This window comes from Colobus angolensis, unplaced genomic scaffold (assembly GCF_000951035.1).
Source record: "Colobus angolensis palliatus isolate OR3802 unplaced genomic scaffold, Cang.pa_1.0 Scaffold272, whole genome shotgun sequence".
Lineage (NCBI taxonomy): Eukaryota > Metazoa > Chordata > Mammalia > Primates > Cercopithecidae > Colobus > Colobus angolensis.
Genome location: NW_012115955.1, coordinates 906,792 through 925,551, shown reverse-complemented (window position 1 = coordinate 925,551; position 18,760 = coordinate 906,792). Strand labels below are relative to the sequence as shown.

The window sequence follows — 18,760 nt, the reverse complement described above, 5'->3', positions numbered from 1 at the left end:
ACCAGCCAGGTGTGGTAGGGCATGCCTGTAGTCCCAGCTACTTGGACTGCCGCAGTGGGAAGATCAGTTGAGCCCAGGAGTTCGAGGTTACAGTGAGCTATGATCATGCTACTGCACTCCAGACTGGATGACAGAGTAAGACCCTATCTCTAAAAATTAATACTAAGATTTCCAAATACCTTTTAAGATGATAAGGGCTAATAATCTCATCTATAAAAATGGATGCATAAAATACCATTCCAACTGAGGCATACAGAATCCAGAATTACAATTTAGTATGAAAAGAATTATATACCACTACCATGTACAGTTCATTCCAGAAAAGCTAGACTCTTTCAACAATGGAAAATCTATCTAAATAATTCCAGTATCAAAAAATGTAGCATTATCAACACGTCAAGAGAGTTCCTTAACATGAAGTATATCTCAAACTAAAAGCCAGGAGAAGTTTTTATGGCAAAACATAGGTTTTTTCATAAGAGTTGTAAGCGAAAAGCAAAGATATCTAAAATATAACATTAAAATAGCAAGCTGCAGAAGAGAATGTATGATACATAGGGAAAAAAATCTACATATGTATGTATGAATATATCAGTGTATGAATTTAAAAAATTTTAAATGACAGGCATCAAATCATTAACAATTATTACTTATTGGGGCTATTTTCGCTATTGTTTGAATCAAAATCAAGTGCCAGGAGACAACACAGACAACTACTTTTAAGAAATCCTCAATTACTAAAAGATGAAACTTTGAAATTCCCCAAGATTATTTCCAACTATTATTCAGACATTGTTAGTGTTTATATTTTTTCCTTTTTTAAAAAAAGGAAATATTGCTTTTTTAAAAAAATAGCAATATTACTTTTGTCTTTGAATGCCCTGGGAGTTAAACTTGGAAGTAACGCCATTCCTTTCTCGTTAATTGAGATGAACACGGCTTGGTATGAAAGATTCCCCAAGGGGACACAGGCTCTGAGAGTAGGGTGCTCAAGGTTTCCCCACTGGAGGAGGCATTGCAGAGGCAGCAGGTGAGTTTTAATGATGAGGTGTCAGGAAAGAGACAGCAGAAGACAGAAGGCCAAGGGGAAGGAACTGTAGGAAAAGAAAACCAGAGAGCGCTGGCAACATGCTGCATGCAGTAAGATCACACAACAGTGCTGCCACACAAGGGTGCCATGCCTGGTGACCACAGGGTCCAGGAATATATTCACAAAGTCCCACTTCAAAATGAAAAGATAATGAGGAAAACAAGACATACAAATATAAAAACACATTCTAGTTTCACAGTGTAATCTTATAAGTGGCAAAAAGATTATTTCATAAAAGTCAATTTTATATACATAGGAAAGATAAGAAACCTGAACACTGAGGACTTTTTTTTTCCATCTCCTCCACAGTCTTGACAGATGGTGCTCACTTCTGAGTGACAAGTAACTATAAAAACCAGCAAGTCGATTTCAAAGGAACAGTGGTCCTTTAAACTACTCATGCCAAATGCCTTTTAAGATCGTCACTGTTAAGTCTGATTTCACCTTTGTGGGTAACAACTCTTGGAAGTAGTTTGGTGAGATTTCAATGAATGGAAAAATAGCAAGTCTGGATATACAGTAAAATAACTTTTCTGATTAAGTGGTCAGTCGTTTCACAAAAATAAAGGAACTGCAGAATGGTGTATTTATTAATTTAATGAATCATAGCCCTTCCTCTTCCAGTCAAGGTAAGGTAGCAAAGACTGGATTTACCTTCCTGCCTGAAAAACTCAAAAAACAGTTTTCAAGACACTGGACATGAGGCAACAAAGGACAGTAACTGTTGAAACAACTGACATGAGCCCTGAGACTGCCCGACCTAACTTGGATGAATATCAAAATAATTACGCTCAGGAAAAGAACCCATGCAAAGAAAAGATTCCACAAGGGATAATCACATTTATGTCAAATTCTGGAAAACAAAAGCTAATCTACAGTGACAGAGAGTAGTTCAGTGGTGGCATGAAAAAACTTTTAAAAGTAATAGATACTGTTCATTATCTTGGTTGTGATTTCACGGGTGTATATATGCCAAAACTTGTCAAACTATATGCTAAAATATGTTAGTTTATTGTACATCAATTATCACTTAATAAAGCTGTTAAAGATATTAAAAATGAAGAAAAATTATCCCAAACAACCATTAAGTAACAACAAAAACAAAGTGTTAGTCCTTATAATGTGCCAGGTAATGACATAGGCACTTTACGTGTATTATCCTAGTCAATTCTTACAACAACCTATGAAATAGGCATTATTATTATCTTTATTGTACAAAAGAAACTGAGATAAATAATACAGAGAAATAACTTGTCTAAAGAAATACAGTTCAGTGATAGAAATGGGATTCCAACAGTATTCAGCTATTTGTGTTGCTATAAAGAAATACCTGAGAGTAAGTAATTTATAAAGAAAAGAGGTTTAATCAGCTCCCAGTTCTGCAGGCTGTACAGGAAATGTTGTATCAGCATCTGCTTTTAGTGAAGGCCTCAAGAAGCTTACAATCACGGCAGAAGGCAGAGGGGGAGCAGACACCTCATTCGGTGACAGCAGGAGCAAGAGAGCAAGCAGAGGGACGTGCCACACAGTTGGAAACAACGAGATCGCCTGTGAACTCACTCATCACCAAGGGGATGGTGCAAAGCTGTTCATGGGAAACCTGCCCCAACAATCCAGTCACTTCCCACCAGGCCCCTCCTCCAATACTGCAGGTTACAATTAACATGACATTTGGTGGGAACAAATATCTAAACTCTATCACAAGCCGAGGGACCTCACTCCAAAGCACATACCATGAGCTACTTACTTGACTCCACAGGTAGACATGGCTAGTCATCAGATGTTTAACCATAAATGTTACTGCTGAGCTGGTGTGTTTAGTTTGCATAAGTGAAAGGAATGTAATCTTAATTCTGTTATTCCAAATTAGAGTTCTTGTTATCATTAGACTTGACATTTAAGTTTGTCGGATGGCATGCGGACAGGTACACACTGAAATATCCCTCTGATGGTAAGTCCAAACAGTTCATACCCTGTTTTTCACATTACAGGCACCAGAGATTCAAAAATGCAGTCACCAAACTGGATGATTTGTAAAAGGTGAAGTCAGTTTTATTTTTAAAAGATAAGGGAAATGAACTGCCGCTCTTCTTAATTTATAGGCAGAACTAATTTACCTTCCTTGATTAACTTTCTACATATTTAATGACTCAGGAAAAGGTAGGTCTTTGAACATCTGCTTTCTAGACTGCTAAAAGTGATTCTTGAGACCATTTATTTAACTTGATACATAAAATAAACACTATAGAATGTTAAAATGTAAATAAGACCACCTTGATTACAGCTGAATAATAAGAAAGTAACCTGCCACTCATAAAATGAATAACCTGTTTTTTTAAGAGAGCAAGTTATTAGCGATTTTTAAAAATAAGAGCAGTAAACACTGACATAAATTTGAGGTTATAAGGAGGAAATTAAAATACTCATAATCAAAGTCACCAATTAATTAGATTTCATTACTTACATAATTTGAACACATAAAGCAATAAAGCTAATTTAAATGAAAAAAAGGCAGTTAAAGTAAATAACATATTCTTATAGTATTAATTCTCCAATCTATTCTGTATAACTATCCTTTGAAATTAATCTCATTCTCTTTTCTCCAGGAGCAGTGATTCACGCATTCAAATATACACACTGAGGACTTACCAGTGGGCCAGGACCCTTAGTCTTAGACTCTGGAGAACAAGACAGAGGAGCTTCAAAAACTTAGTCTTACATTTATGATCTATTTTGAGCTAATTTTTGCACAAATTGTGTTACATCAAGGTTCTTTTTTATTACTTTTTTGCACATGGAAGTATAATTTTTCCTAGACCACACTTTCCCCATTGAATTGCCTGTGCATTTTCTTCTTTCAGGATTTTTTAAAAAGTCTTGAATTTTAGGCAGTTTATTTACGACATATCTGATCATGGATTTCTCCGGGCTTGTTTAGGTTCACTTAGCTTCTTAAATCCTTATATCTTTCACCAAATTAGGAAAGTTTTCAACCATTATTTCTTCGTTGTTTTTTTTTTTTTCCTGAAACACACTTTCTCCTCTCCTTCCGGAACACTTGAGACACAAATGTTAAACCTTTCAGTTTTATCCCACAGGTTCCTGCGGTTCAGTTCATTTATTTCACACAATGATTTTTTCTCTGTTGTTCAGATTGAATAATAATTTCTATTGATCTATCTTCAGATTTACTCACTCTCTCTTTTGTTCATCTTTATTCTGCAATTCAGTCCAACCAGTTTGTTTTTTTATTTTGGCAATTTTATTTGTTAATCCTAAGATTTTTGTTCGGTGGAGTTACTCTCCCAGAGTTCTCTCTGTCTGTACCAATGTCCATTTCTATGTTTCAGGATGCCTTTAGAACAGGCCACTGGATGGCAGGAAAAAAATGAATCCCACAGTTTTTTATTTTCAGCCCAGGCTGCTCTCAAAAACTCCGCATCTGGGTAACAGTTTACTTAAAAGTGTACTTGATATTTAATGATCATTTTGAAGCAAACATGTCCAAAACAATATTCTTGATTGTCACTGCCCAACTTGCTTTTTGAATAGCTTTCCACGTCTCAGTACAAGGCAACCTCTCTTTTCAGTTACTGCAGCCAGAATCCTTGGAGTCATTCTTTACTTCCGTTTCTTTTATGCTCCCCATCTAGTCTGTCGAGAGATTCTCTTGGCTCCATCTTCAAAAGATACCAGAATCTAAACCACACCCCACTACTTTCACCATTCCCGTCCCAGTCAAGGCCCCTATCACCCTCCACTTCAACTACAGCAACAGACTCCTGGCAGGAATAGGCTTCTTGCTTCTAACCTGGCCCTACTATCGTCTGCTCCCAACACAGTGATGACAATGAACCTTCAAAGATCTAAGAGCGTCAGAGCACGTCACACCTCTGCTGAAAAACCTACGGTGAGCCCCCTTCTCACTCAGGGTAAAAGTTAAAGTCCTGACAGTGGCTATAAGGCCTCTAGATCTGGCTCCCCTATTGCTTCTCTGACAGTATCTCCTATCACTCTCCTCCTCCTCCTCTCTGCTATGGTTGTGGTGATGTGGTGAATATTCCAAGCACACTCCCATCTAAGGCCTCGTTACTAGTTGATACTTTTGACTGAATGCTCTTCCTCATATCTGTATGATTAGTTTCCTCAACTCCCTTAAGTCTTTATTTCAATGTTACCTTCTAAATGGGGTTTGCTCTGACCTCTTGGTTTTAAACTACAAACCCACACTCTCCTTGCACCCCTTCCCCTATTTTTTTTTCTACAGTGCCTTCCACTTCTGCCATAATACACAATTCATAATTTGCCACGTCTACTGTCCTTGTGCTAGAAGGTAACTGCTTGGTGACAGGAATCTTCCTCTGCATGTTCAGGCTGTGTCCCCAGTGTCTACACCAGCGCATGTTCAGTATCCCCAGTGTCTACACCAGCGCATGTTCAGGCTGTGTCCCTACACCAGCACATGTTCAGTATCCCCAGTGTCTACACCAGCGCATGTTCAGTATCCCCAGTGTCTACACCAGCGCATGTTCAGTATCCCCAGTGTCTACACCAGCGCATGTTCAGGCTGTGTCCCGTGTCTACACCAGCGCATGTTCAGGCTGTGTCCCCAGTGTCTACACCAGCGCGTGACTCAACAAAGGTCTGCTAAGGCAAGCGAGTAAATATGCCTAGAAAACAGTATGTGAGCAAGGGGAGCAGTGGTAGGAGCTGAGGTCAGAGAAGGAGCCAGGGACCCACCTTGCAGGACTTGTCATCTATTACATCTTGGTGATGGCTGACAGAAGCCACACTGTTTTTCTGAACTCATGACTCCCAGCTTTATACTGCTTTATCCCTGTCTGACTACAACAACAGTATCATAAAGAGCGGTTATGATGCTTGTACACGTTTCATCTCTCCTAACAGATTTTAGATGATCAATTCCAGGGGAGCATTACTGAGTCCTACAGAAACCTGTTTACTCCACAGCAACTAACAAAACGGCCTGTCCACAGTACAAAGTCGGCAAATAACTTCCAAACCACCCTAATTACACAAAAAGAACTAATCACTGAATTACACTTTAATGTATAAAAAGATGAGACTCTGTAGTGTGTGCTTGTGTATACGCAAGGTATGTTGATAATCCTCATATGTTAAAAAATACACTGGACCTCAGAGGGCTGAAGGAGTGCCAGCTTTAAGGAAGTCATCTGGGAAGTGCTACACTAAACCCAACTACGCTGTTCTTCCTTCACGTCGGTAAAACGTCAACATTATATAAGCCTCTTTAAAAAAAAAAATCGTTCTTACTTTTGCCATGCTTTTGTTCTTCCTGAAATAGTATGACCTTATTAATCATATTTGGCACAGAATGATCTTTTGATATTTATGAAAATCAAATTTACCCTCATAAAAATGAGTCACTGCTGAGGATATTTAAAAGAATAAGCTCAGATTCTGATGGAACTTCTAAAAGGATCTCACACAAAGGTTATAAACAAAGCCTTTCAAAACCACTGCTGTGTTCAGGACTACACACACTCACAGGATTTAAAATCGAATTCCAGCAAAACGTGCCAAAGACTGCCTTACTGCTGAACACAGCCAACAATGACGAACAGTAACGCCCCCAGACCCCTCACCCAGGGAGGGGAAAAAAGACAAAGCTGGAGTCGGTCTCTTTTTCTGGTTCCATGAAACCTCTGTGCTCTAATTTTCCTTCTTCCTTTCTTTTTCAATTTGGAAATAGTCGGCCAACGGTAATTACTATAGGCTCTTTTCCTGAAAAGTTTCTAAGATAATCCTAAAACTATGCCCACATTTGTCACTATCCCAACGAAATGATCAAAGATATTATTACCCAAAGTGGGATGACCTAACACTGGGAATCATATAATAAACACAACATGAAACACGCAGTATTGACAATGTAATGTTCTTGGCAAAATGTCTTAACCTAAGCCTAACCATGAGCAAATATTAAGTTAAACGTGGAATGAGCAAGCCTCAGTAAGACAATTGCCTGCATTGAGGAGATCTTAGCCAAAGTACACAAAATTTTGAGATGAGGAGTAAGTTCAAAAGATCTACTGTATGCCATGGTGACCACAGGTAATGATAACACATTATACACCTGAACACTGCTGAGAGTAGACCTGATGTGTTCTCACCTCATATCTACGCACACACACGAGTGTATGACGTAAAACATGCTAATTAGCTTAATTTAATCACTTCACAATGTGTGTGTGTAGATATATGTGAAAACACTATACACAGAATTTTTAGTCAGTTAGAAAAATAAAATACTTAATCCCTTAAAAAAATTGGTGAGTAAGATGTTTCAGGTTAAAAGAAAAGTTAGCACCAGCAATCATGAGACACACAGACATCATGCAACCCCAACAGGATGCCCTGAGAAGAACCCAGCATCACTTCTGTGGAATTATTGCCAAAAATGAATAATCTTAATTTATTCATGAGGAAACATTAGGCAAACTCAAAAATAAAGACATTCCATAAAAGTACAGACTGGCACTCTTCTAAATTGTCAAGGTGATTAAATACAAATTTATACTTTGAGACAAAGGAGACGCAGCAACTAAATGCAACATGGAGTCCTAAACTGTCTTGAATCAGAAAAAGGACACTCGTAAGAAAAGTGTCAGCATTTGAAGAAGGTCTACAGATTAGTTAGTAATAACGTATCAGTATTAACTGTCTACTTTTGATAATTGTGGTACAGTTCTACAATACGTTAATATTTGAGGAAGCAAGTAATAAGAATGATTTATACTATCTCTAACTATTCTGTAAATCTGAAATTACTGCAAAATGAAGAGTTAAATTAGTGTCATAGAAAACAAAAAACAGGAATGAGGTACTCTTTTAGATTTGAAAAAATTACAAATTTAACCAAATGAAAAATTAATCCTGAACTGCAAAAACAAAATACAAAAAGACAGCTACAGACAACTGGAGAAATCCAATTATGAATCATATATTAAATGATATTACTTACTAAATTTCTGTTAATATTCTTGGGTGCAATAATAGTGTTGGTTATGTAAGAGACCGCTCTTGATTCTTAGAAAATGTATGCTGAAATATTTAATGCTCATTTATATTTTGAAATTTTTCTATGAGAAAGAAGGATTTGGGGAATGGAAGGAGAAAGAAAATAGAAGGAATAGATCTTTGTAAAGGGTATAAAAATGTGTGTTTTACTGCCATTTAAACTTCCTAGTTTGAATATATCTCCCCCCAGAAGCTGGGGGAAACAAAAAATGAATTCACAGAGCAGTGGAAATACAAAGCATCTCAATCCCAGTGGTGTACACCCAAGCAAAAAGCCTTAACAAATTACCTTAGTAATAATAAGGTTTCCTGACACAGACCCCAAAACCTCCAGTAGAAGAGGTAAGAACAAAGACCAGGAATTAGAAAATCTGCCACTATTTTCTCTGTAAATTTAAAGAGATACTGTCAAATAAAAGGATCTTAATCCTTTGAACTTGTATTTCATCCTTGTAAATGTATTACAGGAAAGTACTGTTTTAGGACCTATTTCTAAAAGAGAATTTTATTTTATAACATTTGCATATTCTCCCAGTTGGGAGAGGATAGGAAATGCAAATGCTTTCTTAAAGTTGAGAATGTTGGAGACGAAACTAGGGCTATATATTGTACAAAAATCCCCAATAAAATCATGACAAGGTTCTGGGGTAACCATTTAAATTATTTTTAAATTGGCCAGTGCTTCAAATCAATAGTGTTTCACTTTGTGTTTAACATTTGTAATCAAAAACACATATACACATATATACTACAAATAAAAGCACTGGTTCAAGTACTTGATAGTCAAATTACATCCCATCTTTTAATTATATCTGATATAACAACTACTGAAGGAAGTTCGATTTTAATGTTTCTACATTCCTTCACATCTTTCTTTTTATTGCACTATATACTTTTAATAGTCATTTGATACTAAACAATATTCTAATAAAAACTAAAATTGAGCCTTCTAATTTAAAAACTACATGATAGCAGTGGTCCCTTAATATGCTCATTAGAAATATTACCATCTCTTCAAAGTAATTATTTTAAAATAGCATTTTTTAAATTTATAAAACATACCTTAAAAATCAACATATTGCTATGCAGGTCCAAGCTCAGGTAAAGAAAGCAAAACAAAACAAAATACTATTTTTTGATAAATTGTTTTGCTGTAAAGTGCTATCAGAAAAGGCCAGAAGTGATGATATGACAATCAATAGCATCATGTTAATTATCTTGTCTTTATCAAATATACAGGAAATTCACATGAGGAGATACAATTTCATTTGGATTAATTTACAAATGCTGCCCGGTATGAAATCATGGAGCTGTAATAACTTACAGGAAGATTATTTGTCAGATTTTAAACATCTGTTTTCTAGAGTGGCTACAAATCATGTATTTCACCCAAAGATATTTACTTTCTCCATAATATTAAGGAGAAAAATTAAGCATCTACTTTTCCCACAATATTTTCCCCATATTTGAATTCTCCGCGCTTATTTTCTGTCTATTTTTTGGCTGTCAGCATCTGCTCATCTGGAAAAGAGGGAGAGCGGAGGCAGCTAACGGCAGAGCAAGACGTTCGTGGAAAAAGAGCGGAGGCAGCTAGCAAGGCTCGCTGGAAGAGGGGGAGAGGAGGCAGCTAACGGGGAGCAAGGCTCGCTGGCAAAGGCCTTCCCTGGTGACTGTACCCCTGGCTGCTCATACAAGCCTCTATGATAGGAGGCAAGTGACGCATTTTCTTTTAACCAAAAGAGATCTACCAAGAAGGGAGAAAAAAATTAAGTAGTCTACTGTGTCTATTATAGAAAGCTCTTTATAATAGTTAACATAAACGTTTATACCCAAAAGGAGGATATCTCAGAGATCACTTGAAGCATGGCAAAATTCACCAATTTAAAAACACAATTTTTGAAAAAAGTAGTCTTTTCCTATCATCTATAACAAAGGAAAGAGAAGAAAGGAGATGGCAAAAATATCTATGGATAAAAAATCTTCTGCGGATGGAGCAGAAGAGGATTTTTCTGCATTAAAATTTCAGAATAGCTCCTTTAGGTAATAAACACAAAAGCGTATTAAAAAAAAAAAACTCTCTGCTATTTCAAAAGAACAGGCTTCACCTAGGGCACTTTCAGAACTATAATATTAATTTAAAAGTAGACCAAAAATTCTGTGCATCTCTTATCTAAATGTGAAAACTATTGAAATTTTTATTAATAATGAAAACGAATCTGATTTTCATTTTCATTAAACAATTCAATGCTACGTAACATTTTATGAGCTATGAACTTGAAAGCTTCATGATATTAAGAGAAGAATGAAAATATATTCCTCAAACTCACTTAGGAAAAACAAGGTCAGAGGCAGTGGTTCATGCCTGTAATCCCAGCACTTTGGGAGGCCAAGGTAGGAGGATTGCTTGAGGCCAGAAGTTCAAGGACAGCCTGGGCAACACAGACCCTGTCTCTACAAAAAAGAGAAGAAAATTAGCCGAGTGCAGTGCTGTGCACCTGTAGTCCCAGCTACCGCAGAGGCCGAGGTGGAAAGATCTCAAGCCCAAGAGTTTGAGGCTGCAGCGAGCTATCATTACATCACTGTCCTTTAGCCTGGGTGACCAAGCAAGACCCCATCTCCAGAAAAAAAAAAAAAAAGAAAAGAGAAAGACAACCATCCTTTGTAAGTACATGGGAAAATGTCAAAGCATTCTGACTTTTACGACAAATTTATTTAATAGAAACTAGAAAAATAATTCTATTCATCAGAATATGTAGTCCAAATTCAATCAAATCTATAAAAAGTAGGTTCTAATTAATGCACCCACTATTGAAGAGGACCCTAAAGAACTTAAGTATATTGGGAAAAAATTCTAGTTTCCAGACCTCATACGGTATGGCACAATGAGTTTACAAGACAAGACGGAAGAGGTTGTTATAACATAATCTATCTTTTTTCATCTAATCAAACCAAACACTGCTCTCTATCTTCTGGTAGTTGTAACAGAAAACTTTGCATAATTAAGACACAGTAAATATCCAAATTACCAAGTTCATCTTGCTCCCACCCCAAATTTCTGCCACCTACTAACCCCTATCTGTCCCCCAAAATCATGTAAACATCACCAAAAAGTCACTGTATTCATTGCTATAACAAATTATCACAAACCTGGTACCTTTGAACAACTGAAATTGATACTCTCCCAGTTTTGGAGGCCAGAAACCCAACATCAAGGTGTTTGCAGTGTGGTTCCTTCGAGAGGCTCCGAGGGAAAATCTGTTCCATGCCTCTCTCCCTTGGCTTCCCATGGCTGCCAACCCTTGGCATTCCTTGGCCTGTAGATGCATTATCGCACTCGGTTTCTGTCTTCACATCACCTTCTCCTCTTCTGTGTCTCTCTCTTTCTTATAAGGACCCCTTGTCTTTGGATTTAAGCCTCTCTCAGATAGTTTAGGATGATCTCATCTTGAGATCCTTAATTACATGTGCAAGACCCTTTTCCTTCCAGGTTGACATCTCTTGGTGTTTGTTGTGGGGGTGGGGTGGGGGGCGCATGCCATCCAACCCACTATAGCTACTATCTTTCTATCTTCTAGGGTTACATCCTCATTACCAATAAATGCTTACTTCTCAAAAGAATTTCAGAAACATGTCACATCACCCTTTTGCTAAATTTTGCTTTATTTCACATATTAGTTATCTGGGAATTCTTTTTAAGTTGATCCATTGTCTGATAAATCCTTCTAGTGTTTTTTAATTAATCACAGTGAAAAAGGCAGGCATAACAGAATAAGTATATATTAAATTTTTTGGCCTAAAAGAATAACATTTTCATGAATTACCAAAGTAGGAAACATGAGGAGTCTTACACATTGATCTGGGCAGTCTTCAATTTCACTGTAACCTATGTTTTAAATTTGTACCTATATACCATAATCAGAATAAACACTCTTATAATGATAAGGTTAACCATACAATTTTAACCAATTCATATGCAAACATGTCTGCCATGTTCAACACTGACTTTAATATTTACATTGTTACTGTTGTTTCATTCATACTCTAAGCATCATTTAGCATACATAAAAGGTACCAAGAGCCAAGATTGTGCCATTGCAGTCCAGCCTGGAGACAGAGTGAGACTCCGTGTCAAAAAAAAAAAAGTTCCAACGAAGGTTACTATAACATGCATATCCTTAAATGAAGTATACTTTTTGAAAGAATGACTTCACAAAATGGGAATGCCTCCAAATTCTCTGAATCAAAAGATCAAAAATTTCAGATTTATTGGGTGATGCAAGATTTCATTATCAATTTTGGAAAGATGTTTTCTTAAATGGCTCTTTCAAGAACAGAAGCTCATCTGTTTTTTTCATAGGAATAGTAGAAACAACACCTCTTCAGTTCGAAGTTCAGGCTACTAACCCCAACTTTTGTCTCACTGCAGAGAAACACAAGAAAGGTGGTACAAAGCCTGGGAACACTTTTTTTTTTTTTTTTGGAGATGGAGTCTCGCTCTGTCACGAAGGCTGCTGGAGTGCGGTGGTGCGATCTCGGATCACTGCAACTTCCGTCTTCTGGGTTCAAGCAATTTTCCTGCCTCAGCCTCCCTGGTAGCTGTGATTACAGGCACTTGCCACCACGCCTGGCTAATTTTTGTATTTTTAGTAGAGACAGGGTTTCACCATTTTGGCCAGGCTGGTCTCAAACTCCTGACCTCAAGTGATCCACCCGCCTCAGCCTCCCAAAGTGCTAGGATTATAGGCGTGAGCCACCGCACCCAGGCACCTCTCTTCTTCTTCCACTTGGGGTTACACTGTCTGCATGAAGCTGTTGATGAGGACACACACATTTAAATGCACGCATAAAAGCTTCAAAATGTTTGTGTAATTCTTTAAGAAAATAGATCCAAACAGCGACAAAAATATAATTAGCACAGTAATTTAAAACTTAAGAACCACCATCTTCACTGTCTACGTAGATAGGCTAAAAATAGGGCATATAGGCATACCTCATTTTGTTGTGCTTCCCTTTGTTGTACTTCAGATACTGCATTTTTACAAATTAATGGTAACCCTACACCAAGCAAGTCTATTGGCACCATTTTTCCAACAGCACATGCTTACTTCACGTCTCTGTGCCATATTTTGGTAATTTTCACGATATCTCAAACCTTTTTGTTATTGTATCTCTTATGGTAACCTGTGATCATTAATTTTTGATGTTACTATTGTAATTATTTTGGGGCACCATGAACCATGCCCACATAAGATGGCAAACTTAACCAATAAATGCAGGTATTCTGACTGCTCAACCAACCGGCTATTGGCCCATCTCTCTCCCTTTCCTTGGGTCTCTCTATTCCCTGAGACACAACAGTATTGAAATCAGGCCAGTGAATAACCGTTCAGTGGCTTCTGCAGTGTTCAAGTGGAGCAAAGATTCACATGGAATCAAAATCAAAACTAGAAATGATAAAGCTTAGTGAGGAAGGTATGTCAAAAGCTGAGATCAGCCAAAAGCTAGGCCTCTTGCATCAGTTAGCTTAGCTGCCAATGCAAAGCAACATTTCTTGAAGGTAATTAGAAGTGCTACTCCAGTGAACACAGGAATAATAAGAAAGCAAAATAGCCTTATTGCTGATACGCAGAAAGTTTTAGTGGTCCGTAAAGAAGATCAAACTAGCCACAACATTCCCTTAAGCCAAAGCCGAATCCAGAGCAAAGCCCTAACTCTCTTTAACTATAACTCTAACTCTCTTCAATTCTAGAGTTAAGTCTGAGAGAGGTGAGGAAGCTGCAGAAGAAAAGCTGGAAGCTAGCAGAGGCTAGTTCATGACGGTTAGGGAAAGAAGCCATCTCCCATAACAGAAAAGTACAAAGTGAAGCAGTACGTGCTGATGTAGAAGCTGCAGCAAATTATCCAGAAGATCTAGCTAAGATCACTGATGAAGGTGGCTACACTGAATAACAGATCTTCAGTGTAGACAACACAGCTTACTATTAGAAGAAGATGTTATCCAGGACTCTCATAGCTACAGCAGAGAAGTCAATGCCTGGCTTCAAAGCTTCGAAGGACAGACTGACTCTCTTTTTAGGGACTAATGCAGCTGGTGGCTTTTAGTTAAAGCCACTGCTCACTTATCATTCCCAAACTTCTAGAGCCCTTAAGAACTATGCTAAGTTAACTCTGCTTATGCTGTATAAATGGAACAATAAAACCTGGATGACAGTACATCTGGTTTCCAGCATAGTTTATTGAATATTAAAGCCCACTGCTGAGACCTACTGCTCAAAAAAAAAAGAGTTCTTTCAAAATATTACTGCTCAGTCACAACGTCCTGGTTACCCAAGACCTCTGACAGAGATGGACAAGGAGATGAATGTTGTTTTCACACCTGATAACATAACAGCCATTCCACAGCCCATGGATCAGTTTACTTTCAAGTCTTATTATTTAAGAAACACATTTCAGGCTGGGCGTGGTGGCTCACGCCTGTAATCCCAGCACTTTGGGAGGTTGAGGCAGGCAGATCACGAGGTCAAGAGATCAAGACCATCCTGGCCAACATGGTGAAACCCCGTCTCTACTAAAAATACAAAAATTAGCTGGGCATGGTGGCGGGCACCTGTAGTCCCAGCTACTTAGGAGGCTGAGGCAGGAGAATCCCTTGAATCCGAGAGGCAAAGGTTGCAGTGAGCCGAGATCGCACCACTGCACTCCAGCCTGGTGACAGGGCAAGGCTCTATCTCAAAAAAACGAAACAAAAACCACACCTCATAAGGCTATAGCTGCCATAGACAGTGATTCCTCTTATGAATCTGGGCAAATTAAACTGAAAACCTTCTGGAAAGGATCTGCCACTCTAGATCCATTTAAGAACATTCATGATTCGTGGGAAGAGGCCAGAATAACAACATTAATAGAAGTTTGGAAGAAGACGATTCCAGTCTTCATGGATGACTTGGAGGGATTCAAGATTTCAGTGGAGGAAGTCACTACAGATGTGGTGGAAACAGCAAGAGAAATGGAATTAGAAGAGTAACCTGAAGACGCGACTGAACTGCTGTAGTCTCATGATAAAACTGGAACGGATGGGGAGTTGCTTCTTGTGGATTGATCTGGCTTGGCTATCTCCCCACCCAAATCTCATCTTGAATTGTAGCTCCCATAACTCCTACATTATGAGAGGGAAATGGTGACAGATCATTGAATCATGGAGGCGGTTTCCCCCATACTATTCTCATGGTAGTGAATTAAGTCTCAGGAAATCTCATGGGTTTTTTTAAAAGGGGTTTCCCCTTTTGCTTGGCTTTCATTCTCTCTCGCCTGCCTCCACGTAAGGCATGCCTTTGCTCTTCCTTTCCCTTCTGTCATGACTGTGAGGCCTCCCCAGCCATGTAGAAGCGTGAGTCCATTAAACCTCTTTCCTTTATAAATTACCCAATCTCACATATGCCTTTATTAGTTGCATGAGAACAGACTAATACATGGATTAATAAAGAAAACAGTTTCTTGAGATGGAATCTACTCCTGATAAAGATGCTGTGAACACTGCAGAAATGACAACAAAGGATTTAGAGTACGACATAAACTTCGTTGATAAAGCAGTGGCAGGGTTTGAGGACTGATTCCAATTTAAGAATTATGGATAAAATGCTATCAAACAGCAGCGCATGCTACAGAGAAATCTCTTGTGAAAGGAAGAGTCAACTGATGTGGCAAATTGCCCTGCTGTCCTTGGAAATTGCCACAGCACCTCCACTCTGCAGCAACTGCCACTCTAATCAGTCAGCAGCCTCAACATCAAGGCAAAACCCTCTACCAGCAAAAAGACTATGATTCCTTGAAGGCTCAGGTGACCATTAGAATGTTTAGCAATAAAGTATTTTCAAATGAAGATATGTACATTGTGTTTTTAGACATAATGGTACTGCATGCTTAACAGACTGCAGATAGTGTAAACATAACTTTTACATGCACTGCGAAACCAAAAAATTTGTGTGGCTTTCTCTATCGCAGTATTTGTTTCATTGCGGTGGGGAAAATCTCTTAAGTATGCCTGTAACTTGAATGGGGACTTTGCTAGGGATGCAAACAATATACCATTGTCTCTTTACCCAAAACATTGCCTTTCCAAATTAACATGATTTTGCCTTATTGCCCTGTTTCTAAAAACAAATCAAGGATTTGAGAAATGGGCGTGAACTACTCATACCTCCACCAGGAATAATTGCCAGTTTTGTTTCAACCAGGCCCATTTTTGCAGAGGAAGCTAAAATGAAAGAAAGAAAATTAAGTATCATCCATATCATCACATTCAAATATGACTACCTGAAAAAATTAAGATACACTAAAAATACTGTTTACTAATTAAATTGATACCACAAATTCTTAAAAAATCACTTTAAAAGGCACTGTTATGGAAATAAGTAAGCACTCTAAATGACATGCATTAGGAGAGTCACACAATATTTTCTGTTAAAAACTGCTGGGCAGTGAATTAATTTTTGATTCCAAAGAACAGGGCTGTAACTCCATTATTAGACCCAATATTGCCAAGTCATATTTGGAGGCTTAGATCCATTAATTATTTAGGATCAGCAGACTTGTCAGTATCTGACAAGTCCAAATTCTTCAGTTGCCTGAATATAGTCTCCCAGACCAAAGAGTTTAATAGGTCATATCAGATATGGCAACTTTTCAAGACCCAGTCTTCAGTTACCTTCTGACAAATAGTTTCACTATTATGACAGGTGGACAGGGTTCCTCTTTCTGTCTGTTTTCATGGCTACTTTAAAATATCTTAATAACTTTTTTATTTGCATATCCAAATATACTTAGACTACTTCCCATATTCTAATTTCCAAAACCTGTATTCTTTCAGAAATGGATTACATGTACCTTAGCTTTTCAATTTAAAATCCAATGATTTCATTACAAGAAAACAGAGTCCTAAAATGAAGTGAAAAGGAGGAAAAAAATACACATGGACTAGCAACCAGAAATCCCAAGAAACTGAATCATGTTGACACTACATTTTTCTAAAAATTTAAAAAATCTTTTGTAAAGATGAGGTCTCCTTATGCTGCCCAGGCTACTCTTGAGCTTCTGGCCTCAATCAATCCTTCTGCCTTGGCAGCTCTGCTTTTAACATGCAGCCACATCAGAAACGATAATGGAAAGCAAGAGAAGAACAGTGACAACTCTGCTGTCTGCTGTGCCCAGTTCTCAGTCTCAGAGCCCGAGGACACAGGCAGAGCTGAGTCTCTATACAGGAATATAGTGACCACAACGATAAGTACGATCAGCCTACGTTGCTCTCATGAAGTAACAAGGGTGTGGGTTGTGGCCAAACAGTCTGGGTTCAAATCTCAGTTCAGTCACTTCTCTGGGGTTTGTTACTTCCCCTCTCTCTTCTCCAGTTTCCTCCAGTGCCCCAAAGTACCCGCTCTGAGGGCTACTATGCAGATGGAGTGAGTGAGTACATGTCAGGCGCTAGAATAACACTGGGCGCCTGGACTGCACACAGTAAGTGTTTAGCACTAATTCTTTTCACTCTTCTTCTACTCACCTCATAAGATCCTCAGAAAACCATTCAGGAAGAAAGTGGACTCCAAAGAGATTGAAGTTACGATTACTGTAGCTAATGGTGATTTAGTGCTTGGACTAACATCCATAGATTAATGGCTTCATCTTCACAACAGCAACAGTCATTTCCCCCATTTCCTCTAAAGAGGCAGATACTGGCCTAAAAAGGGGAGGACCTCAGATTCTTTTCCTTTCTTTCTTTCTTTTTTAAATCTTTTTTTCTTTTTTTAAACAGGGTCTCCCTTTGTCACCCAAGCTAGAGTGCAATGGCACGATCATGGCTCACTGCAGCCTCAAACTCCCAGGCTCAAGTGATCTTCCCACCTCAGCCTCCCAAAGTGCTGGGATTAGAGAGGTGTGAGCCACGCGCCTGGTTCAAGACCTAAGATTCAAACTCAGTTCTACCTGACCCAAATCCTGGCAAGAAACAACAGAAGACTTTTTTCAGGTGGGAATTTTGAAAACACCATCAGGTCCAACAAGCAACTTGTTGAAAATATTCTATTCAACAACAGGAAGCAGAATGAAATATTCAAAATTACCTGAAGAGTACACACAAACTTCATTTCTTTAAATTATGTTTTTAACAAGATTAATCCTCACCTGCTACTCGTATATCACAAGCTAAAGCCAGTTCAAGACCACCACCTAAAGCGAGTCCATCTATTGCTGCAATTGTTGGTACGGGAAGATTAGCTGAAATGGAAAGAAAAATTTTATGCTTCCTTAATAAAATCATTACCTCACTGTGTAATTCATTTTAAATTTTTTTCTGTAAATTTATGCTTTAAATGGGAGATCATATACAGACTTTTGTATCTCTTTTACCTTTAACAAAATATAGGCATTTCCACCACTATTCTTCAAAAATATTATATAATTACTGTATAGTGTTCCATCACATATATGTGCAATGTCTTTAAACCTTCCCATATTATTGAATTACTGTCATAAACCTTTTTTTGTTGAATTAACAGAATCACAGTTCTATGATTTCTTAATCTTAGAGCCAGAAGTCTTTCACAAGATGTTTGGTTC

The 18,760-nt window shown here is 38.0% G+C and overlaps 1 protein-coding gene across 1 annotated transcript in view; it reads right to left on the bottom strand.

Moving 5' to 3' along the window:
• The window catches only part of AUH (AU RNA binding protein/enoyl-CoA hydratase), a 143,329-nt gene that overhangs the window by 54,745 nt on the left and 69,824 nt on the right, over positions 1-18,760 (bottom strand). The window contains exons 6-7 of the mRNA XM_011948030.1: positions 18,326-18,418; positions 16,350-16,406 (exon numbers count right to left, since the gene is read on the bottom strand). Coding sequence (XP_011803420.1) covers positions 16,350-16,406; positions 18,326-18,418 — 150 coding nt within the window. The remainder of the gene's footprint in view (positions 1-16,349; positions 16,407-18,325; positions 18,419-18,760) is intronic.